The following is a 25082-nucleotide window of genomic DNA, read 5'->3' as shown; positions in this document are numbered from 1 at the left end:
ATTTGTCAGTTATATTTTCTTTCAAATACAAATAATTCATTAATCATATCTGCTGGTGTAAACTGGTACAACTCCATTGACTTCAGTTGGAGTTGCACCAATTTATATCAGCAAACAATTTGGCTCAATCTTTTCAAAAGACTCTGGCTGCCCATTGGCTTGGCTGAGGTGTGAATTCTCTACTGTAGGACCCATCTTGGGACTCTTGCTCCCCACACAATTCAGGACCAGTGGCATTCTGAGCAGATTTAACACTACATGGCACAAGAAGAACCTATTAATGGTTTCTAAGCACAGCATAGTGTAAGTACTGTATGCAGAAAGTCAGCTGGGGTCTACATTGGAAATTGGCTTCTCCAATAGAAGCAATGGATAAAAATCCTATTCTCTAATATATCCTGCATCCCTGCATTGGGGAAGGTGGTCATTGCTGGTGGGGTCAGTGAGAGAAAACTCAGGATATGATGTATGAATCCTGTTTCTTCAATCAACTAAAATAAAACCACACTTTACTTTGGTTTCAATAACTTTCATGTAATTCTATCTGTTGAAAATGAACAAGAGGTCAGTTCCGGATTTGTAACAAAAATTGCCTATTGGACATTACTTCACACACTATTGGTTTTCTCCTGACTAGTGCTGGAGAGCCAGGTTCCAATCTCTTGTTCTCAATGGCAAAAGGAGGTGGGATTGACAACGCCATCTTCAGCTCCAATACTCAGCTCCAATACTCAGTCCTCAGCCAGAAGGATGGTTTGTTGCGTTATGATCTCTTCAGGGTGGAAGGGATCTTTAGGACTCCAAGTTGGATACTGAGGATCTCCTTGGAAAAATACAGAAGTTTTGACTATCACTCCTGGGGAAAATCTGTGCCACTGCAACACAGTAGAAAATGTCCCCTCCCCGGAGATTCCCTTTGCTTCCTTGAAGAAAATGTTTTTTCTGGGGAAGCAAAGAGAAGCTGCACTGGTGCTCACTCAGCCCTCCTGGCAGTTCAGATGTTCTGTTCAGGCAGCCAGAGGAGAGAGAAATCACTTGCAGGAGGGGGGTCTGGGGATGCCCCGGGGCACCCAAGGACATTAGTCACAGCTTAGGGGAAGGGAGGAGGATGGAGATGGAGTTCTCCCTCCCCCCTCCCTTCCCCTTCCCTGCACAAAGCAGCCAGGGCTGGGTCAGATCAACCCCCAGAAACTTCCCTTGGCTGCAGGAAGCTCTGGGGGAGGGAAGGACTAGGTGCGAGAGGGTCTGGGTGCGGGGGGGTTAGGCTCGGTGGGGGATCAAGGTTCAGGAATAATAGCAATAACCTCTATGAGATGTAGAACTTTAATTAGGAGCTGGTTGGTTAAGGTGACCTTCACAAGGAATGTCAGATATACTTACAGCACCCTCCACATTCTTGTTAAGCTAGAATGCACATGAATTCCTAGTTCCTGGAAGCACAAGTTCCAAGATAGAGAATCCTGTGCAAATGGCATCCTTGAATAATTTTTTTAAAACTTAGAATGCTGTATGGAACATTGGACAAATCCAATTATCACTTCACATGTGTTACAGTCTAACATGTAACATACCATAATATAAATTATTTTCCTGATATAGAGCAGTGCTTTTTTGAAAGAGACAATGCACATAGCCAACTGCAAAACTAAAATTTAATAAATGAGATCATTATTATTTCAGTAGTCAGTTTTCAAAATGCAGTCTTTTATTAATGGCCTATGTGTTATGTCATTTTAGGTTTTTCAAAGGTTAGGCAAAATACATAAGCCAGTTAATTCAGAATCATAGCTCTTTACCTGAAACATTCCTCCATGAAATCATCAGAACAACTTGAAGAAAAATAAAATGGAGGAATGTGCAGTACTGGTATCCTGTTGATAACATTCTACTTTAAATTTCTCTCTTCCATCATCGTAGGCGATGAAAGAGACACTAGCTGTTGGTTTTCATTCAATTTTTAAAAAATCATTTGGGAGATAGACTCAGAAAAACAAAATGGTTTAATGAGGGAGAAGATACTCCTCTGTGTGAGAAACAGATAGACACTGGAGCAGGTGGCAGTTCTGTCCACATTGCTTAGCTGGGCATCAGTATACGTTGTACACAGGCACATACCCGTTGTCCACACATCCCTTTTTCAGTATGTGACATTTAGCACTACCATTTCACGGGTGGTATCACAGAGTCCTGTGTGTCATAGGAGATGCTCTGGCAACCACCTTGCTGCATGTTGCTGGTACTATACACCACCTTCATGCATTTGGCAACTGCAGCTCCCACTCATCTCTCCATTCTGCCAAACAACACTGGAGACACACAGCAAATATATGATGATGTGGGTCTGCTACTGCTTGCTGAACAAATGTTCATGCAGTACATTACTGGATACAGGATAGAATCGGTCCAGAAAACTTTGAGATGATGAAGATGACTGATCCAGAGATGGAATGAAAATCCACTATGGTCTCAAGGAACAGATGAGTCAAGTGCTGAGATTACAATGGTATGCCCATGGGTTGACCACCATTTCTGGTCCCAGAGAACCACTATGGTGTGGTGGGACCACATAATCTTGGAAACTTGGGATGATGACTAGTGGGTACAGAACTTCAGCGTGAGGAAGCAGGCCTTCATCAAGATGTGTGAGGAGCTTGCACCAACCCTCCAGCACCAGACCACTCCCATTTCAGAAATCCAGATGCGTGTTATGAATTTGGTTTTTTTTGTTTGGCTGAAGAGTACTCCTTGGGCCTACCCAGAAGCCCACTTTGTAAATATTGAAAAATAAAACCCGAATGAGAAATTAAAAACTCAGGAGTGGGACTGATTTACTCCAGGCCCCCACTGCCAGAAAGGGAAACGCTGAGCCCCCTGAGGCGAGGGAGATGCCTAGCCACAATATATACATTGAACAGAAAGATGGGGAGGGGAGAGGTCAGATTCCCTGGGAACTGAGTAGATGTTAATGATTGTGGACACATCTTTTAGCCCTTCTTCCGATCTTATCTCTGACGTGCTGCTTCTGCACTACCACCAGAATGGGTTCTCTGATGGCATCTTTGTCTGAAGAGTCATTTCTCACCTCTCAGAGAAGACTGATAGGAAATGTTATAGAGAAAGCTCAGTGGCAGTGGTGATGGAATGTGAGAGGGGTATTGTACTCAACTGCCGGTACACCAGAAAGCCATAGTCTGAAAACTATAGTGTGTTTCCAGGTGCAATTCACTGCTCTGCAGAGTGCCTGTATAAGGCTGCACTATTTTTAAAATGCACTTCAGCACTGTTTTGAGGACAACACTCTTTTGTTAGTCTCCTAACCTCAATAGAGATTGAAGCATGAGGTTTCATAGCCTTTTAAAAACTTTAAAAAAAAAATTACTATTATAATGACAGTGAGTTTCGCGGTCTAATTTTGTGTTATAAGAAAAAGTATTTCCTTTGCCACCTTTCAATCTTATTTAATGTCCCCTTGTTCTTGTATTTTGAGATCCACCTGCTCAATATCATTCAAAATTCAATATTTTGTATATTTTATAATAGTGAACGGTTATTGATCTTTTCTCTAAAGTAAACATATCAGTCTTTTCAGTCTCTCTTCATATAAGAGCTTGTTTTTGAACCCCATTTACTTCTGCAAAATCCTTTTAAAGGTGGGATGACCAGTACTGAACACAGTGTTCCAGGTGAGGGTGAAACACTGATTTATAATAGCATCAAACTGGCATAAGGTATATGAGTATAAGCCCAGTTATAGTGATATAACTGCATCTACACTGGGACAATTTGCTAGTTTAGTTAAACCAGTATAACTGTACTGGCAAAACCCTCCTACGGTAGCAAGCCATAAGTTATCATTCTATTTTCAATTATCGGTTCAATAACTTTATCAGATACAAGTTAAATGTATTCTATATAGTATGAGACTCGTATCCTAAGAAGATACAGGTTCATCTCTAAAAGTCAAGAGTAATAATTTGCAGCTACATAACTTGTAGGCTTCTTTCCAGAAAACATTAATTTAAAATAACCTCACCTTAACCAACCAGCTCCTAATTAAAGTTCTATATCTCATAGAGGTTATTGCTATTATTTCTGAACCTTGACTGCCAGCTTTGATGTACTGTACAGTACCAGTGAAAAAATTCTTGCAGCTTGCTTTTAATCATAAAATAAATGTCATGTTTCATGGGCTTTGTTTTACAAGTGTATTGAAATGAATTTTACATACACACAGAACAGTTGCAACCACGGGAATTTTCTAATTGCCCCTTTTACTGAATAAGACACAGGTTCATTATGCTTACTTACACCAAATAGATTTTGTCAGCCAATTAGCCTTCTTGATAGTTGACAACTATTCTCTGATCATTTTAACTTCAAACCTCTGTAGAATACTTTATTCTTGGTACAGAAAAATATTTTACCATGTTTGTTTCTGATGGTTTAAATTGAAAATATACTTATCCACTGAGCCACTCATAATGCATTCTTTCTTTAGTGGTCCAGTGGTCAGCTGTCACTGTGCTGCACTGGCATTCATTGCAGACAATGACAACATCTTTTGTGAGTTGTTCAACCCACTAGAAATGCATGTTTAAAAATGAAAATGTATAGTACTGTATTCTGATGCTTCTAATTGTCTGATCATCATTGCTTATGTTCAGCATGTGAGACGAGCTCTGGGAGCACCAGAAATATGGATATTTTTATTCTTTTTTGAAAATTTAGTCTAAGAGAATATTTAATGGAATTAGTTTTGTCCTAATAGTAGTGCCTGAGATCTAAAATATCTCTGATTTTGCCCTGGCGTTTAGCTGTCAGTGGTGCAACCCAATATGTGTATAAACCAATTCTGTTATAATTAATATTTAAAAGGCAAATTCATGCATGTATATACGATGTGAATTTGATTGTCTCCCTCTCTCCTACCTCTATACAGCAACTAGCTAAACAGAGCCACAATCATGACTGGCGCTTTTGGGTTCGACTGTAATATAAACGTTAAATAATAGTATATGGAAAAGTTTGATAAGTGACCTTCATTGAGAGCTGTCCCCATATTGAAACACCTCATGCAAGTGGTTGCATTTTTCTGTCATCCAGTTCTTGCTGTGTGAAATAATGTTTTTGATTTATTTTTAAACACTCAACTTCATTCTGAGCATTCAGAATTGTAAGGAATGTCCAAGTAGACCTAGATGCACAGTAGTGATATTTTAAGAGGGTTTGTTGGTCTATTGCAGTGGTTCTCAAATTTTTTTTTTCATGGACCACTTGAAAATTGCTGATGGTCTTGGCAGACCACTTAATGATCTTTCCAAATGTTGTTTGTACCGTTTGCTAACTATTGTAAAGCACTTTGGATAAAAGCACTATATAAAAAAAGCTTAATAATAATTAACGTTTTTTGTTCTACAAATAAAAGCACACAACTCATTTTAATATCAGTAGTCTTACCGTTCTAATGCAATGGATATGCCCTCTCTTCCCCACCGCAGCAGCTCCCAAGCTGGGGCTGGGAAGGAGGGGGGGTCTCTCCCTCTCTCCCACACCGCAGCAGCTCCTGAGCTGGGGCTGGGAAGGAGTGAGGTCTCTCCCTCGCCACAGCAGCCACAAAGGCTGGGAAGGAGAGTCATCTCTCCCTGGCAGCCGCAGCCCTGGAGCTGGGGTAAGTTGGCTTTTTCTCTGGCTGCCGCAGCCCTGCATGTCCCAAATTCCCCCCATCCCCTTTTCTCACCCCACTGCCCCCTCCCACTTACACCATATTCCCCCAAGGCCACCACCTCACCTTACAGGTGCGTCCTCTCCGGGGTCCAGGCACCTAATTAATGGAGCCGCGCCTGCACGGCTCCACTAATTAGGTGGGTGGCCCTTTGTTCTCTTCTGTGTGGCCACCCAGGCGCACACCTTAGAGGGAACTATCCGTGGACCACCTTAATGGAGCTCGCAGACCACCACAGTTAGAGAACCTCTGATCTATTGTATATATAATCCACCTAATAACAATGAAGAGGAATTCTGGTGGCATAGGTTGTTAGAAGCACAAAAATGGCATAATATTAATCCATTACTATAAATAAAGTTTCAACAAAAACCTCATTGTTAAGTTGAAAATGCTGTTCTGGTGATCCATCTGGAATGTTATGTATTCTCGTATATCCAGGGCTGGCTCCAGGCACCAGCCCAGCAAGCGGGTCCTTGGGGCGGCCCAGGGAGAGGGGCAGCATGTCCGTCTTTTCGGTGGCAATTCGGCAGCGGGTCCCTCGGTCCCTCTCGGACTGAAGCAGCGGTGGTAGAGCTGCAGATCGTGATCGCGGCTGCTTTTTTTTTTCTTTTTGCTGCTTGGGGCGGCAAAAACCCTGGAGCCAGCCCTGCGTATAGCTCATATTTAGATTGTTATTGAACTGAAACACTTGGTTCATCCTATTTGTATTCTGGTACAGGTGAGGCAAATGATAAGAATGTTCAGGTGGTGGAACTTCCCATCGTTGACAGTCTACACCCACGACCACCTTATTTGCCATTGGCTGTCCCAGAAGACTTGGCTGATAGACTAATTCGTGTCCATGGGGATCCTGCGGTGTGGTGGGTCTCGCAGTTTGTCAAATATTTGATTCGCCCACAACCATGGCTAGAAAAGGAAATCGAAGAAGCAACAAGGAAACTTGGTTTCAAACATCCAGTTATTGGGTAGGAAATTTATTTTGGTGTTAGCCTAGAAATTGTACATGTGTTATTGCACATCGTAAATGTTAACTATAAATAAATTTCCAAAATATGATAGATACAAAACCAGACTCCACATATTTAGAAATCTCACATCATTCATTTTACACTGTATTACAGTTGCTTACTTCTATGATGTTAGGTGCACAGCTGAGCATCAGTTCTCTCCTACCTTCTTCAGTGCCTCTGGTGATCACATCTCATACAAATAGAATTTAAAGATAATATCTCCAATTCTCTGATCTGGTTTATTAATATACAAATTATATGCCAATAATTTACAATCCAATCTATATTCCTATAATCTTCCTATCTATGTCTTCTACTTAGGTGTCCACAGCCCTTCTGCTAGGGCTTGCAAATACTTTTCCCCTCCATTTTATCAGGGTTCACAACATTTCTTTTACCCCTTGACTACAGATGTCCTTTACAGCCTTCTCACTAGGGTCTGAATAGTCTTCTTTGCTCCTCTTGGCTCTAGGGGTCCTCACCAGTTGAAGGCAAACCCTGGCCTGCTCATTGGCTTCTGACCCTAGGTCACTCAAGCTCCTTCCCCAGGCCCTTGCCAAGAGAGACCTAAAAACCACACATGTTTTCCTTCAGGTCTTCCAGGAGAGAGACTCCATGTCTTTCTTCCACTGATACCATAGCTTGACTTTTATAACCTGCTTCATCTCCGAGGAGGCTTTGGTTTCAGCAGACTTCCTGGAGACTAGAAGTACCAGAACGTCTGCTCTCAAAGGGTTATGGCCCTGTAGCAGGTGAGCTAGGATGCACCTGACCCTAAAGGACAAGCATGTTCTGTTACACCTATGCTAATAGCTGAAATTTCTCCTTGCCCGTGCATTGCTCCCTCTAGATTTTCCCATCAGACTTGACGTGCAGACTGCATAGCCAGCTTCCAGGAAATCTGTAAATACATGATCTTTTTTAAAATATTGAGCAAGAAAAGAAATATTGTCTGTTGTGGAGTAAACTAACAGTCCATATGAGGGCAGTGAATGTACCTTTTCATGCCACACCTGTTGGTTTTAATCTCCTTGAATTCCTGAACAGTAGCTGAAGCCATTTGTTTGTCATGATATAGCTCACTTGTTTGGAATATAATGTCCATAGATTTTTAATGGAAGTACATCTTTACCTTGATATAACGTGGTCCTCAGTAGACAAAAAATCTCACCGTGTTATAGGTGAAACTGCGTTATATAAAACTTGCTCTCCCCCCCATTCCTTGTTCCCTGACCGCCCCCTCCAGAGATCCCAATCCCTAATCACCCCTAGGATTCCACCCCTTACCGAACCCCCCGTCCCCTGACTGCTCCGACCCCTATCTACCCCTCCCCACCCCCTGACGGGCACTCACCGGCAGCGGTGGAAGCGGAGCAGCCTGGCCCCAGTCCGCTCCACCCTGCCAGCTCCCAGCCACAGTGCTCTGCTTCCCGCTGTCAGTGAGTGCGGAAAGGTTGGGGAAAGGATGCCCCCCTGCACCCACCCGTGGCGGGAAGCAGAGCAACGCGGTCCCAGCCTGCTCTGCTTTCCTTGCCCTGGTCCCAGCCGTGTCGCTTGGGGGGTGGCTGGGGAAAGGTCCTGCACTCACCTGCGGCGTGAAGCGGAGCACCACGGCTGGGAGCTGGCGGAGTGGAGCTGGCTGGGGCTGGGCTGCTCCGCTTCCTGCCGCCGGTGAGTGCGGGGAGGTTGGGGAAAGGACGCCCTCCGCACTCACTGGCAGCAGGAAGCGGAGCAACGTGGCCCCAGCCCACTCCACTCTGCCACCTCCCAGCCGTGGTGCTCCGCTTCCCACCGCAGGTGAGTGCAGGGAGGTTGGGGAAAGGATTTCCCCCCGTACTCACCTGCAGCGGGAAGTGGAGCGCTGTGGCTGGGAGCTGGCGGAGTGGAGCGGGCTGGGGCCAGGCTGCTCCGCTTCCGCCACTGCTGGTGAGTGCGGGGGGGGATCCCTTCCCCCAAGCCCCCTCCCCCGAGCGATATGGCTGGGGCCGGGACAAGGGAAGCAGAGCGGGCTGCTCTTGGCCCCCTGCTAATCTCACCGGCCACTCTGGGACTGCGGGGCCCCCAAAAGTGCCCTCCCACAGCTCCTGCCCCCCAGACCCTGGGGGGGGAGCCCCTGACCACCCCCGAGGCTCTCTGCCCCTTATCAAACCCCTCAGCCCCGGCCTGGCCCGACATCCTTAACACGCTGCTCAGAGCAGCTTGTCAGAGTTTTACCGTGTTGTATGTGAACCCACTTTCTGTCTGACAAATCCTAAAAGGTGTTACAATTGATGCAGTTCTGATGAGGACAAATAAGGTTCTATTTAAAACCCAAAAGAGAAATGCTTGGAGCACTATACAGAAAATTGGAATTACTTGGCAGTGTTTTGACTTAGTAAAAGGTAGGAGGAGACAAGCATATCTGAAAAATACATTTTCTCTGGTCTGCAAAGGAAGTGTAATACTGTTAGTCCTGACAGCTCATACATAGTTTTCCTGAAGAAATTTAAATTTTACACTGTGGCAACTAAATAAAACCTGCTAGGTGTATGTAGAAAAGAACAAAGGAAGGTCAGCCTCAGCCTACTCAGTAGCAGAGACTTTGCAGAACGATATCTCTAAGATTCCTCTCTGACAGACGTGGAGCATATTAGCATTTGGCCTCCAAAAATAATAATTGTATTCTATTTTCAAGGGCAGGATGGAAGTTACCTCCCATGGTGCTACATAACGAATCTAGTATGTCCTGTGGTTCCTGGCATATTTCAGACTTTGCAATTAGTAATTTCACATTTGGAGAATATTTGTCTGTAGACACTATTGATTTTTAATCCTTTTTCATTTTATTTATTGCTTCATTTTAAGGCTCATCTGAACACCATAATGGGGCAAAAATGTTTATTCTAAGATAAAATCTAAATTTCAATTGCCAAACTATTATAAAAAATATAAAACATTTACAAGTTGAATCCCAAGTGTCTTCCTTTCTTTTCAGTGTTCATGTCCGAAGGACAGACAAAGTGGGAACAGAGGCAGCATTTCATCCCATTGAAGAGTACATGGTACATGTTGAAGAACGTTTCCAGCTTCTTGCCCGCAGAATGCATATAGACAAAAAACGAGTTTATTTGGCTACGGATGACCCTTCGCTACTACAAGAGGCAAAATCGAAGTAAGATGAATTACATTTGTAGTACATAGATGTGCAATGGAAGTGTTCATGTCAGTTAGGAAGAGTCCTACAATTCCTGACCTTTGTGGGTAGAATTCTTAATGTAGGTATTTCAATTTAGTATCTGTGGTTTAATTTATAGTTGAGATTTCAGTTCAGCTTTCACTATTGCCCTTCTTGTAATTTGTTGATCATTTTCTCAGAAATTCTTTAGTTGGGGCTGAATCTTTCCATGTTTGGCCTCAGCTCATCGGTAAGACTTTGTAAATTGAGTATAATCTCTTCGGCCAATATAATTTATATTTTTAGTATTGTAAAGCAGAAAAAGAGGATGAAAATGTTTAAAAATGAATACAATTTTGAGCACTTTATGCTTTTTTTTTTAATTTTCAACTTCCGTTGCATTACACAAACTGTTTCTCTCTTTTTAAATTTTAATTTCCCCAGCACATCTGGAGAATTTCCACAGCACTTCATTGTTGCTTCCTTACTCCTGCTACATAAACTTAAAATTTTTTTTTTGCTATGTAATGGCCGTAGTTTGTCTTGCAAAAACATCAGCATTAGTAACTTCTAAATCAATTAAACCACTCTGTTCCAACACACTGAAGCTTGAATTAGTCCCTCAACTGTGCTGTAGTTTGTCACATCCAAGATAAATGGTCTCTGAAGGAAGAAAATATTTTAAAAAGTATCCCCTCCCCCAAAAATCAATAAAACCCTCTGTTTCTGAATGCAGTGCGAGGAGATGTATAATGAAGTTTAAATGAACTACCAGAAACTGATAACTATGAGCGGGGAAGAAATAATGCTTACAGATAATTCAATATGAAGAAAGCTTTGAGATGCCAGTTTTAATTATTTTGCTTGATTTTCACAATCTGGTCCATTGGTATTACAGTGAAGAGAAGTGGTTGATAATTTCTTCAGAGAGAGAGAGACCTAAGGAATCCTGTATTATATTCTGATGCTTTTAACTAGCCAGAATATGACCTAGATTGAATTGAAGAGCTGACAAAATACTATAAGGTGATTCAAAATCAAATTCATGAAATGGAGGTTGACCAGATTCAGAAACATCTAGAAGCCTGGGGTTCCTGAACAGATGGAGACAGAAAAAAATGAGAAGTTCTCTTCTGAATAAACGTATGTAAATACAAGGGGCTAGAAGATACCACTGTGTGCAGTGAAGCTCAAGTTAACAAGAAATTTAAATAGATTTAAAGTATGAAATGCCATCTTCTGTTTTAAGTCACAATTCTCTGTGGTATATAGAGCTTACAGTGGTGGGGTTGAACACGGTAGGATTTCTGGGAACATTTACAGAAATTCTCAAGTGTTCCTTTGAAAATCAACAAGTTATTTGGAATCTCTTCCACTTGAACTCACCTTCTTAAAAAGTGTCGATCCTGCTGTGAAAGAGTAAATGGGTTCTAAATCTCTGAAATAGGTGGCAGGTTACCCTATGCTGACAAAAGTGAGCTGGCTCTTTAGAAAGAGAGGATCTAGAACAGTGATTCTCAAAGCCAGTCTGCCGCTTGTTCAGGAAAAGCCCCCAGCAGGCTGGGCCGGTTTGTTTACCTGCCCCATCCGCAAGTTCGGCTGATCGCAGCTCCCACTGGCCACAGTTCGCCAATGGGGGTTGCGGAAAGCGGCACGGGCCAAGGGATGTGCTGGCCGCCCTTCCTGCAGCCCCCATTGGCCTGGAGTGGCAAACCGTGGCCAGTGGAAGCTGCGATCGGCTGAACCTGTGGACACGGCAGGTAAACAAACCGGCCCAGCCTGCTGGGGACTTTCCCTGAACAAGTGGCAGAAAGGCTTTGAGAACCACTGATCTAGGATATGGCCTAAGTAGTACTAAAGTAAGAACCTTGGGGAGAAGGCTTGAGCTGAATTTTTAAGTTATTGTTACTTTTGTTTGTAACTAAAGCCAATTCCCAGGAAATGAGGTGAGGTTTTGACTTTACATGGTATGTGGACTTAGTTCTAGAATAGGTTGAGGAAAGTCACCTGTTCTTAGTGCTCATGGTGACAAGAAGTTGCAATTGGATGTGTCAATATCATCATGTTATCGCCATAATATCATAGTAACATATCACACAGAATGTATGTTCAACTACAGGATATTCAACTTTCCACAGTCCTTTTTCAAGATGCCCTTGTTATGCTGTATAAGAAGGGATTGATCATTACAGTTATCTGGATTCTCAAAAGTGATTTTGTGAGATTTGGCTTTTTATAAGTTCCACAAAAGTGTGGTGATGTACTATATATATCAAAAAAGTTCAGATTACAGAGAAATTGTATTCTTTTTTTTCCTGACAAATAAAATTAAAAATTATTGCTCTTGCTATTTTTCTGTATAAAAGCATGCTGGCAAGCTAAACTTGCATTAGGAAAACAAATAAAATATATTTTAAACAATAATAGTATTATCTAGGGTTGTCAAGTGATTAAAAAAATTAATTGCAATTAATCACACTGTTAATAATAGAATGCCATTTATTTACATATTTTTGGATGTTTTCTACATTTTCAAATATATTGATTTCAATTACAACACAGAATACAAAGTGTACAGTACTCACTTTATATTTATTTTTTATTACAAGTATTTGCACTGTAAAAACAAAATAAATAGTATTTTTCAATTCACCTATTAAAAGTACTGTAGTGCAATCTTTTTATCATGGAAGTTAACTTACAAATGTAGAATTATGTATAAAAAAACTTGCATTCAAAAATAAAACAATATACAATTTTAGAGCCTGCAAGTCCACTCAGTCCTACTTCTTGTTCAGCCTATTGCTCAGACAAACAAGTTTGTTTACATTTGCAGGAGCTAGTGCTTCCCACTTCTTGTTTACAATGTCACCTTAAAGTGAGAACAGGTGTTCGCATGGCACTGGTGTAGCCGGCGTTGCAAGATATTTACCAGCCAGATGCACTAAAGATTCATATGTCCCTTCATGCTTCAACCACCATTCCAGGGGACATGCATCCATGCTGATGACAGGTTCTTCTTGATAACAATCCAAAGCAGTGCGGACCGATGCATGTTCATTATCATCATCTGAGTCAGATGCCACCAGCAGAAAGTTGATTTTCTTTTTTGGTGGTTCGGGTTCTGTAATTTCCACATTGGAGTGTTGCTCTTTTAAGACTTCTGAAAGCATGATTTCTTCACACCTCGTCCCTCTCAGATTTTGGACGGCACTTCAGATTCTTAAGCCTTGGGTCGAGTGTTGTAGCTATCTTTAGAAATCTCACATTGGTACCTTCTTTGCGTTTTGTCAAATCTGTAGTGAAAGTGTTCTTAAAACTAACAACATGCTGGGTCATCATCTAAGACTGCTATAACATGAAATATATGGCAGAATCTGGGTAAAACAGAGCAGGGGACATACAATTCTCCCCCAAGGAGTTCAGTCACAAATTTAATTCTTTTTTTAACGAGCGTCATCAGCAGGGAAGCATGTCCTCTGGAATAGTGGCCGAAGCATGAAGGGGCATACGAATGTTTAGCATATCTGGCACATAAATACCTTGCAATGCCGGCTACAAAAGTGCCATGCAAATGCCTGTTTTCACTTTCTGGTGACATTGTAAATAAGAAGAGGGCAGCGTTATCTCCTATAAATGCAAACAAGCTTGTTTGTCTTAGCGATTGGCTGAACAAGAAGTAGGACTAAGTTGACTTGTAGGCTCTGACGTTTTACCTTTTTTTTTTTTTGCTATATAATTGCACTAAAAACAAATCTATATTTGTAAGTTGCAGTTTCACAGTAAAGAGGTTGCACTACAGTACTTGTATGAGATGAACTGAAAAATACTATTTCTTTTGTATATCATTTTTACTCAGCAAATATTTATAATTAAAAATAGTATACACTTTGATTTCAATTACAACACAGAATAAAATATATATGAAACTGTATTAAATATTTTGGATGTTTTTCTAAATTTCAATTGGCAGTCTTTTAACAGTGTGATTAATCACAATTTAATTTTTTTAATCATGATTGATTTTTTGAGTTAATCACGTGAGTTAATTGCAATTTATCAACAGCCCTAGTATTATCATCTACTTTATTTTGAGCAGTAATGCAACATTGGCAGAAGCTATTGGCCACAATGGGGAAGACAAGAAGAAAAATATTGCTAGTTACAGCTGCTCTCTCTCTGACATAGATATGACCCCTATATCCTGTCACCATGGCCCTGTCTATTTCTCTTCAGTAACAGCAGCAGCATCTTCTCAAAACTGAGAGTTTCTTCCTTTTCTCATCTAACCTCTGCTTCCATGTTCTATGTATAACCAAGTCTACTTTAAAACTGAGTCATTAACTCTGGAGTGTTTTCCATTAATGTATTCATTTTTATGTTGAAACAAATGTTTCCTTCAAGCCACAAAATTCTAATTAAATCTCCCCCAAAGCCAGATGCTTCAAACAAAGTATTTAAGAGCAAATAAAACTCTCTCTTGTTTTGTGCAGTCCCAGCTGTTGTCGTTAGACAAAGGGTTTTCCCTGTCTCAATGGCCACAGCTAATTAATTTCAGAAAGAAAAGCCTACTTGTGTATGACCTGTTTCACCTTTGAAGAAAATTACTCCAGAAGTTCTTGTGTTGTGAGGGTTTAAATTAGGCATATTCCCACCAAATAGGGCTTGATATTTAAGTGTCCCCTGATGTACAAAACAAAGTGTGTTTGAAGATTCTAACTTCAGTCATTGTCCAAGCACTTGGACCTAATCTCTCTTACTCTGAGCTATGCTCAGCACAGGAGAAGGGAAGGTACTGAGAGAGCCAGTTATAGCACCTTGATTCTGGACCAGTAGCTGCTCTGGCCCCAGTGTTAGGGGCTGCTCTAAATTATGAACTCTTGATACTGCAGGTACCATTAATTCATATAACTAGACTGTTAACTATATGACTGAATTACTCATTATTTATTCTATTAGTATCATACTTAATACGTTACCCTGTAATTACCGGTACTATAAAGTTATACATTTTGATAAATGCACTTAGTTAACCTGCCAATTATTGGATTTTTTTTAACTATATGGGGTATGCTTCATAATTACACTGTAACTGTGGTTGAACAGTGCTGTAATTTAAATCACTTTGTTATAAAGTGCAACTGATTTTTTTCAGTTTCTACTCATTTGTTTATTTGATAGACACTATCACCAGTAATTGATTTCCATATGGAATGCTCTAATTAAAAGCCTCCAAGAAAGTATGGTAGTAAATATGGGTAAAAGTATACTAAAATCAAGACACAGTGCCATACTATCTATCTATCTTAGGGTTTCATCCTGATGCCCATTAGTGTAGTATCTGAGTGCCTTAACACATACAATCAATAGACATAACAAAGTCCCTAGTCGACCACATGGAGTCTCTGGCACTTCTCCTTTTACAGGGTCAAAACTTTGCTTGGTGAAGGGCTTTTTTGGTGGTGGTGGGTGGGGGTGGGGGTGAGGGGCGAGAAGGTGGCCTTGTGAGGTGGCAAAGGGGAGGCCAGAGGGCTAAAATCCTAGATGGTCAAAAAGGCAATGGTAAATTCCCTGTAAATGAGAATTGTGACTTAAAACTACTTGCTCTTACGATTAGGTTGGTGCTTCTGGTTTGTAAAATTTTAATTTTAAGGCTTTGATATTAATTGTAGATTATATTTTTTCCAGATATCCAAATTATGAATTTATCAGTGATAACTCCATATCTTGGTCAGCTGGACTACATAATCGATACACTGAAAACTCACTGCGGGGTGTTATTCTGGATATCCACTTTCTGTCTCAGGCAGACTTCCTGGTCTGTACGTTTTCCTCACAGGTAAACTGCAATGTAACATCTAAATATACATTTCATCAGTCAATTATTTTAAAAGTCTGAGTTGTTTTTGTTACTTAATGCTAGCTAGTGCATCTACAGTACCATGTTCTCCATGTTTTGTAGTGAAAATTTCATAAAAGAATTACAAGATTCTGTATAATATTATCTGCATATTGAACTATTTGTTAGCACTGGTTGATTACACCTTCTACGCTGAAGTCAGCCATCGTAGTTGTTTAATGTACTTGGCTTAGTCAGGGCATTTAAAAGAAGCAGAAGGTAATTAGGCTTGTATAATACTCTATTATTTTGCATACAGTCAGTATATAACCCAAATATATCCTTTTCTGCACTTCAGTGCACTGATATTGAGAGGTTTAAACACCTCAGCCTTTGGCCTCAGTTGATTACTTTATAGGATTCAGAGGAGGGGAAAGGAAGAAATGTAATTCCTCTTCAGGGTCAATTACATTTCCATGAGACCAGAAGCAGTACAGTAAATTTACAGTATCCATGGTAATCCACTCAGATTTTTTGTGCAAATAATTACATGCTATAGGCTTGTTTTCTTGAGTAGCTTTATGAAGCAGTTCAGTCCAGTGAGAATATGAATAATACAATAGTTATTGTGGTATTTTCTGTTCTCTTACGTGTACATATAATTTCATGATAAATTCTTAAGGATTTTAAAATACAACTAGTATACTAAAAGCAGTGTTTTCTCACTGGTGTAATGCTACATCTGATCCAAAAGACATCAGTTCAGGCAGATGGGGTATAGTGAAAAAGCTAAAAGGTGTGATTAAAATCAGACAAAGGGCCTACTGCTGTCACTTATGCTATTAAGTGGCAGTGCTGATTGGGAGAGAATTCAGTTGTGGATATTGGCTGCATAGGCCAACATGATTGTGTTATTACATTGATTCACAGGCATAATACTAATGAGTGCTGAAATCACTTTAGGAGGTGAATATGCTGCACAACCTCAAAATACAGATCACCTCTGCACCCTAACAATAATTAAACATACAATAACCACATATCAATATTAATACTAATATAAAAATAAATTAACTCTGACAGAAATAATCAAATGGAGGTAACAATTTATCAGAGCCAGCAGACAATAACTAAATACAGAAAAGCCTTTCATCCCCAAATTATAGCCCATAACATACCCTCATACAGCCCCCCAAACCCGGGCAAACAAATGTTTTTTTCAGCCTATTCTGAAAGTCATCATATTCAGGCTATTTCAGACCCAGGCAGGAGGAACTCACAGAGCCTTAACCAAGAATATCCTGTCATCAGTGCTCTCTCTTTTATAAAAAGGGTGATCCAGCTTGAGGGTCTCCACTGACTACAGCTGTGGCGGTATGTCATGGAGGGAGAGGCAGTCCTCTCCCAGGCAGGTCCCAGGCCCTTCTGAGCATTATAGGTCATGACAAACATCTTAAATGCTACACCGAGGCCCACAGGTAAACAGTGCAAATCTCAGTGCCATGTGCTCCCTGCTAGATGCTCCACTCAGTGAGCATTCTGTAATATGTGAATATTATACTGGTATAGAATATTTCTATTAAAAAATAGCCATAAAATGGGTTGTTTTCCAAAATGAATGAACAGATATAATTTAACAGCTAGAGATCGATAGATGAGTTGCACAGAATATAAAAAGCTGTGGGATGGAATTCAAAGCTTCCCATTACATATATGCACATCATCTGCTGTGTATTTAACATTTCCTTGGGGTGGAAAGGTTTGCTTCTGCTACTAAGATATTATTATTGACAAAATGGTATGGCCATTTATTTCAATATTTGTTTAAATGGCAGTTTTATACTGCAGCAAATGTGTCAACTTTCACTGTCAAGCATGAGGTTTTGCATGATGATCTTGCAAAAAGACATTATCAGTCTTTTTCAGCAAATTGATTCTTCTAGTTTACACTGTAGGGCTACTGATTTTACAATTGCTAGTATGCTGGAAATATCAAAAACATTTAATTCATTTATAAAGGGAACCGACTTTCATATAAAATGGTTGAGCATCTCCTCTAGATGCTGATACTTGAGAGTAATGGTTGGTAAATGTGGTAAATTTGCTGATCTACAAATTTCAATGATTGCAACTCTGCTGAAGCAGGCTGCTACGGTAGCTTGGGCTCTGGTAGAACGAGCAATCACACTACTTGATAGTTGTAATTTATTGATGATGTAAGAAATCTTGATATATGATTCATTTGGATAATATTGTAGAGGAGATTGGTCTACTTTTTGATTCATTCCCATATGCTATGAAGAGTCTAGGAGATTTTCTGAATGATCTTTTTCTACTAAGATAGCACAACAGGGCTCTTCTGACATCTAGAGTATGTAACTTTGCCTCATCTGGGGATGAGCAAGGCCTGGAAATAAATATAGGTATGTGTATATTTGATTAATATGAAAGAGTAAGACAATTTTAGGGATAAATCTAGGGTGAGGTTGTATAATTACCCTATCTGCTTGGAATATTGTATTTGGTGGGTTAGACATGAGCACCTAGATCTCACTCACTTTATGCACAGAAATGATTGCCACCAGAAATGCCATTTTGCTTGATAAATGATGGAGGGAGCAAGATGGCAGAGGCTCAGATGGGAGCTCTAAGTTTAAGTCCCAATAAAATTGTATTTATTGGTGGATACATGTGCAATAAGCCCATAAGAAATCTTTTGATATCTCATAAGTTGTATAAGAAAACACCAAAGAACCTTGAATAGGAGGATAAAAGGCTGCCAGGTGAACTTTATTCAAGTTCAATGAAAGTCTTGACTGTTTTAGCAATAGAAGATAGTCCAGGATTAATGGAGTAGATGCCCGAAGAGGATCAGATTGTTTTGACTGTATTCATAGGAAAAATATTTCCAAATACACTTTCCTAGTTTGGACTTCATTGGAACATTGATTAATGTTAACTAGAGAGTCTCCTGGCTGTGAGGTGAAGAGACTTTGGGTCCAGATGGAGTCTGGGTCCTGAGTCTGGGGTAATTAAGTCCAGTAGAAACGGGAGAGCTATGAACTGATTATTGGAGAGATACCAAAACTGACAAGGCCATGCTGGGGCCACAAGGATCATCTGAGTCCTGTCCTGCTTCACTTTACTTAGAAACCCGAGAATTAAAGGAAAAGCAGAAAATGCATAGCCCAGGTGATGTGATTAGGAGATTAGAAATTCATCTGCTAGTGCACCCTTACTCCGACCCCCTCAAGAGCAAAACAGAGGGTGTTTTTTGAGATCTGTTTTCGGAAATCCCCATGTTTGGAAGATGTGTTTCAGCACCGACTCCTTTAAAGACCATTTGTGAGTGGATCAGCTTAGTTGATCTGCCAGAGCATTTTATTCCCCTGGGATATGTCTCACTATGAGATCTATGCAATGATTGATGCATCATTCCCAGAGCAGAATGGCTTCTTGACAGAGGAGTCTGATTTTGCTCCTCCCCGGCTGTGGAGTTGTCAAAAGCTGCACAGCTTGGTTTCTCAACAGTGATAGGAATGATTTTCAAGTGAAGCAAATCACTCTGAGCTTCAACACATTTATATGAGCTGATCGATCTGCAGAGTTCGATAGGTCATATGTCTGGAATTGACCCAGATGCACACCCCATCAGCTTGTGGATCTGGTGACTAATGTCTGGGTGGGAGATACATCTACAAACATTATCTGTCTCTAACCACCAACAGAGGGACAAGAGATTTGACCGAGGGATCATGACTTGCCAGTTCATGCTGTAAGTGATTGGATGATAAACTGGTCTGATCCAAGAATTAAGAGGCCTCAGTCTCAATCTGGCAAAAGGCATCACTTGGCGTCTAGGAGAGTTGGAGTTGGCGTCACCTGGAGTCTGAGTCTGGGGTTGGTATGGCATTAGTTGAGATTTCTTTAGGTTCATTTTCAGTCCTAAGTCTGATTCTGTTCTAGCCCCTGAGTCTGCAGAGTGTAAGGTAGCTTAAAGAGAGGTTCTGGTGGTGAGATGATCCTCTGACCAAATTGATTTAAACTCCTCTAAGTCAGGAGGTACCTTGTTAGAAGAAAAAACTCTGCTTTGTCCCACTGAATATAATTATATTTGGTCACCATGGCTAAGTAGTTTGTGATTCTAACTTTAAGCCAAGCCAGAGCATGTACTTTCCACCCAAAGAGATCTAATTTTTTTTATCTTTATCTCAAGGGGCAGATGTGTACACTTTGTTTGGATTGTTCATTCACTGCAAGATGAAGTAGGGTGATGGATTTGAATAGAAATATTCAAATCCCAAAGGAGAGGACCTGATACTTTCACTCAGCTCTTTCTGAAGTTGCTGAAATAGATGTTGGAGTATCCCACAACAACTTAGTGGGGTTCAGTAATTCCTTCATTAAGTGGAAGGGCTAGTCTAGTCTGTGGACAGTTGTAAAATATTAAGTAAGTTGCATGTCCTTGGAACTAACTCCAAGGAAAGTTTTAGAGCCTCTGACATTCTTGTTAAGAATGCCTGATATATTTTAAACTCATCTCCCAATGAAGGTGCAGCATTTCACTTGGTATAGAGAAATCTGCATGTGGAGAAGGGTTATCCTGTGTTTCTCCATCCTCTTCCTCAGGTAGAGGTTGAGATTAGGTACTCGGAGGCACCAGAGGAAGAACAGAAATTGGATGGTTAACCTGAAGAGGTACTTGAAGGGAAGCCAAATAATTACTTGCTGGTCTTGAATGTTGAGGCCAGGGAGGCAAATAAGGCCATGGCTGAAATCTATATGGATAAGGGACCCCAGCAAGTAATGTCTGGATCTTAAGAAGGGGCTCTAAGCTCAGAGTCAATGAGGTAATTTTCTCGGTAATAGTCCCTAGCTTGAGAGAGAACTGAAGATGGATGGCGATCTGATGATTGGTCCTGAATGGGTGCTTGAGAGGAGGATGAAGAGTCCTGCAAGTGTGGCTCTGCACTGGAGGGTACTACCAGTTTTTTTGGAATAGGCACTTTGACCAGACTATGGGTCCTGGAATCCAGATAAATTCTTATGACAGGAACCCTGGGATGTTCCCATGAAGTCAGTGATGTAGTTGGTAAGAAAAATAATCCAGCAATGGAGACCATAACTCCAGGGTAACTCTGATGTCATTTCTAAAGGTAGTGATTGAAGATGATTCCTTCACTAATTGAGAGGGAGAGGAAACTGACAGGTCCTCCTTATCTGCAGAAAATCACTTTGGCACTCCAGGAGTTAATGAGGTTTCAGGCATCCTCTCAGCCAGTATGGCAGGATAAGACTGTGTACATTCCAATGCCAGAGCCCCTGACTGCACCATGGAATGCATGTGGTGCTGTTGCTGTACTGAGGACGCCCATGCTGAAGAGTCTGTCCAAGATCTCTTCAAAGTCGGAGCTGTTACGGGGTGAGGATCTGGTGGTGCCACCTTCAGTCCTAATGCTGACCTCCCAGATGCCGTCTTAATTGGTTCTTTCAGTACCCACTGTCACAGTTCAGAGAAACTGCACCTGTATTTGCACAGGATATATAATCCAACAAGGGCACCCACCCTTAGGCTTCCAGCTCCCCAAACTTCACCTCTCTAGGGTGGAGACATGCATTTCTCTCCCTTCTGACCAGGGTATTTCCAGACTGCAGAGTTCTCTGCCTACACTGGGAGTTCCCCAACAAGGGCTCTGGCAGGTGATCAGTCCTTCAAACCCCACCAAGATGTTTTTCTGTGATCACAAGTTCATAACAGCTCTTAGCTCAGAATAAGGACCCCCATGAACCTGAGTCATTCTTTTATGCTGTTTGAGCTTCTGATCTTGTCCTCAGATAACAGATGATCATCTTTTCTTAGAAATCACACTTAACTTTGTCTAGCAAACTGTTTGAGAGTCCTTGGAAGCTCCCAGGTATTACATTAGCCATGTCTCTTCCCTAGAGAGGTTACATACAGTCCCACAATATTACACACACATTTGCATTTTTAATACAATACAATACAACTCCTGAGATACTGAAATAGTATATTGCAGGAAATTGCCATATCTGTCACACCTTTGGGTCTGGCTGAAGAACTTCACCTCATCCTGGCTGAAGAACTGCTTGAGTAGTCCTTGACTCTCTGGGCGGCAGAAGTGTCTGACAGCTCCAGCCATTGAGTCTTGGTGTTACCTCCCTCATTGCTGGAAGACTCACTGACTGGGTCACCAAACGTAGGTCAGGGACTCCTTGTAACTGTAGTAAGTCACAGTCTGACTGAAGTTTCACAGGTTTTCCATTAAAAAGATCCTCAGTCTATGTTGTCAGGACCCCTGAGTGCTCTTCTTAAAAGCTCTAGAGATAGCACACTTGGAGGGGATGTGAGATTCCTTTAAGCAAAAAAGACAATGGTTGTGTCCCTCCATGAGGGAACAGACAGGACTTGAAGCCTGAAATTGACAAGGTAACTGACTAGCCTCACTGACTGCACTAAAACAACTATCTTTTTTTTAACTAAATAGCTAATTAATAACTTAGTTAACTTCTAAACTCCTGTGCAAGGGGTGCTGCCCCACCATAAGTGAGAGCCACATGCACTGGAACTCGAAGAAGAACTGTTTTTTGTTCAGATTCTGATCTTGGCCATGTGTTGGGATAGCTGGGAGATGGTGATATTTTTATATGAGGTAAAGGAGACAGAACTGGGTGTCATTTGCATGCAACTAGCATGTAGAACATCATATCTTACAATCCTGCCCAATGGTTGCATGCAGAAGTTAAAAAAGATAGGAGAGAAAATCGAGCGCTGTGGGGTGCCAGAGGTGAATGCTCTGGAGGTGAAGGAATGTGGAGTCATTAGTGATTGCAAGAAAGGATTAGAAGTATGAGCGTTTCCATTATTCCTTACTATGTCGCTGAGATGAAACAGTGGTATTCAGTGATAGCAAAAGCTGCAGACAGTCCCAGGAGTGTAGGCATGGACATCCTCTGTGGACAGGACAGGTGTCATTCATCAGCACCACCAATGCTGACTCTATTCCAGGACCTGACTTGAAACCTAACTGAGAGTGATCCAGGACATTGACAGTGGATAAGTAAAGCCCTTGATTAATGTTTTGTTTCAGTAAAACTCTAAATCCTGTGAGGGTTGGGAAAGCTGATTTCCAAGATTTTCTGTGTAGAGAGATGACACATTTTACCTGTTGCTTTATTTCAAATGATTGTTAAAAGGGGGGGAAAAAGACAAAGCTAATCTGTGATTATTTATAAATCCGTGATTTTTTTTCAGCTTTCACCTCTTTATTGAAAAGTGCAAAGTTTTCATTTTCTTTTTTCACAAATGTGATGTTAAGAATTCTAACAGCAGAGTTGCTTGGTATTAGCAAGTGTACAGTATTTTTCAAATATACCATTTAAATAATTTGGGAGTTTAAACTGGAAATTCCAGTGCTTGAACTTCTTTTGTGTGCAATGTACCTGTGGGATGTAGGTTGTTGACTGTTGAATGTTGTGTTGAGTTCGAGACATACTGCACTCATGGCTTCTTTTCTGTTTTCTTTTCCAAGGTTTGTCGAGTTGCCTATGAAATCATGCAGACTTTGCATCCAGATGCTTCAGCACATTTCCACTCTTTGGATGATATCTACTATTTTGGAGGACAAAATGCACACAACCAGATTGCCATTTATGCCCACCATCCACGAACTGCTGATGAAATCCCCATGGAACCTGAAGATATAATTGGTGTGGCTGGAAACCACTGGGATGGTTACTCTAAAGGCATCAATAGGAAATTAGGGAGAACAGGCCTGTACCCATCTTACAAAGTAAAGGAGAAAATCGAAACAGTCAAGTACCCTACATACCCAGAGGCTGACAAATAGAACAAAAGAAGGAGGGTTGTCACTCACTCTTAACTCTAATTTGTTTGAACCAACCAACATACAGAAGGCTTATATGGGATTTGAATTCACATTTTAACATGTAGTTAAAATGAAAGCCTTTAGCATTCAGACTGAATAAGAAGCTTGGAGCAAATGGACAGGCCATTATTTGAACTTCGTGTTGAACTTTTTTTTGTTATATGCACTCTCACACATGCGCGTGCACACATCCTCCCAGGAAAACTGTTGTTTTATACTATTTGTCTCTTTCAAGATTTGTCCCTATCATTAGTCATGCGTGAGCTTTGTGCTCTCTTCTTTGCCATTAATTGACTATAATACTCAGACTTACAACACTGCCATATTGTGTAATTTGAGCGACATGAACATATTTTGTATGTATGGAATTTACAACATGGTGCCTATATTTGAAAGATCTGTGACCTTTTCAGAAGAGCCATGCCCAGTTCCACTGATAGGCAAGAATTGATCTTTAACTGGTCTTGTCACGAGCGGTGAACTTGCTCCAACCAACAGATTCAAAAATCAGACTAGATCTTTTTTCTTTACAAGAGACATTTAAAAGAAACAATTCCATTAATTAGTTCACCTCATTAATAATAAAGGATACATCCAAACAATAAAATATTCACTGTCTGTTAGGAACTTTTGTAAACAATGCCATGAACAGATTCTTTAGTACTGTATGTTTCTGGACATTGTCTTTGATAACAAAAAATAAATTTAAAAAACATGTAGCTGGAGTTTTATATATTTTTAAATACTCATTGCTCAGTTGAATAACTGCCAATGGGTCACTGTTTCTCAAGGACTTCTACGGAGAATGGATTTCAGCAGAAAGGCTTCAGTGGTTCAGAATTTCTTGTCGATATCTTTTTCTCTAAGTCTCCAACACTCCATCTTCTCTATTTCTCTTCTGAAATATAAAGTTCTGTTTGGGAATTATAAACATTAATTTATTATTTTGGCATTGAATGCAATCACTTTGAAATGTAAGTAAAATATGACATATTGCTTATAGTACTTGTCAGCAAATATATCATTTCAAAAGGTTAGGCTCCTCTGTATCTACTCAGAGCCAGACTTCCCTTTTTCTCTAGTGTGTTTGAGAGAAATCCTAAAGCTAATGGGCTTGTGGGATTAAGATGGCCTGTTCCCATTTAACAGTTCTTTATTTTGGAGCAACAGAATTAATTCTATGTTAGGCAGTTTCCTAGGTGATTTTGATAGTCTCCCCACTAAGTTAGCAAAATTTCTGGCCTGGTTTTTCACATGCACAGTCTGAGGCTAGAGGAGAAGTTTTTTTTCTTAAGTTTGAGGGAGATGAACAAAGCCATTTGGAATTACAAGACTTGGAAAAATTGTTAGTTTTTAAATTTTGCAGAAATAACTCCTTTGTCTTTTGATCTCAAAGTGACTATTAGTGAATAGCTATAGTTTTAACTTTTTTGGAATCCCTATTTTT

The 25082-nt window shown here is 40.6% G+C and overlaps 1 protein-coding gene across 7 annotated transcripts in view; it reads left to right on the top strand.

Annotated features, from left to right (window-relative positions):
• The window catches only part of FUT8 (fucosyltransferase 8), a 242849-nt gene extending 218495 nt beyond the window's left edge, over positions 1 to 24354 (top strand). For all 7 annotated transcript variants that reach the window (XM_045016295.1, XM_045016301.1, XM_045016294.1 and 4 more), the window contains 4 exons: positions 6444 to 6690; positions 9710 to 9886; positions 15578 to 15728; positions 23279 to 24354. In XM_045016295.1, the coding sequence (XP_044872230.1) occupies positions 6444 to 6690; positions 9710 to 9886; positions 15578 to 15728; positions 23279 to 23596 (893 nt within the window). In that variant the 3' untranslated portion in view covers positions 23597 to 24354. The remainder of the gene's footprint in view (positions 1 to 6443; positions 6691 to 9709; positions 9887 to 15577; positions 15729 to 23278) is intronic.
• The last annotated feature ends 728 nt before the right edge of the window (positions 24355 to 25082 follow it).

This window comes from Mauremys mutica, chromosome 4 (genome assembly GCF_020497125.1).
Source record: "Mauremys mutica isolate MM-2020 ecotype Southern chromosome 4, ASM2049712v1, whole genome shotgun sequence".
NCBI lineage: Eukaryota > Metazoa > Chordata > Testudines > Geoemydidae > Mauremys > Mauremys mutica.
The sequence above is the reverse complement of the archived record's forward strand: the minus strand, read 5'-3'. Positions and strand labels throughout refer to the sequence as shown.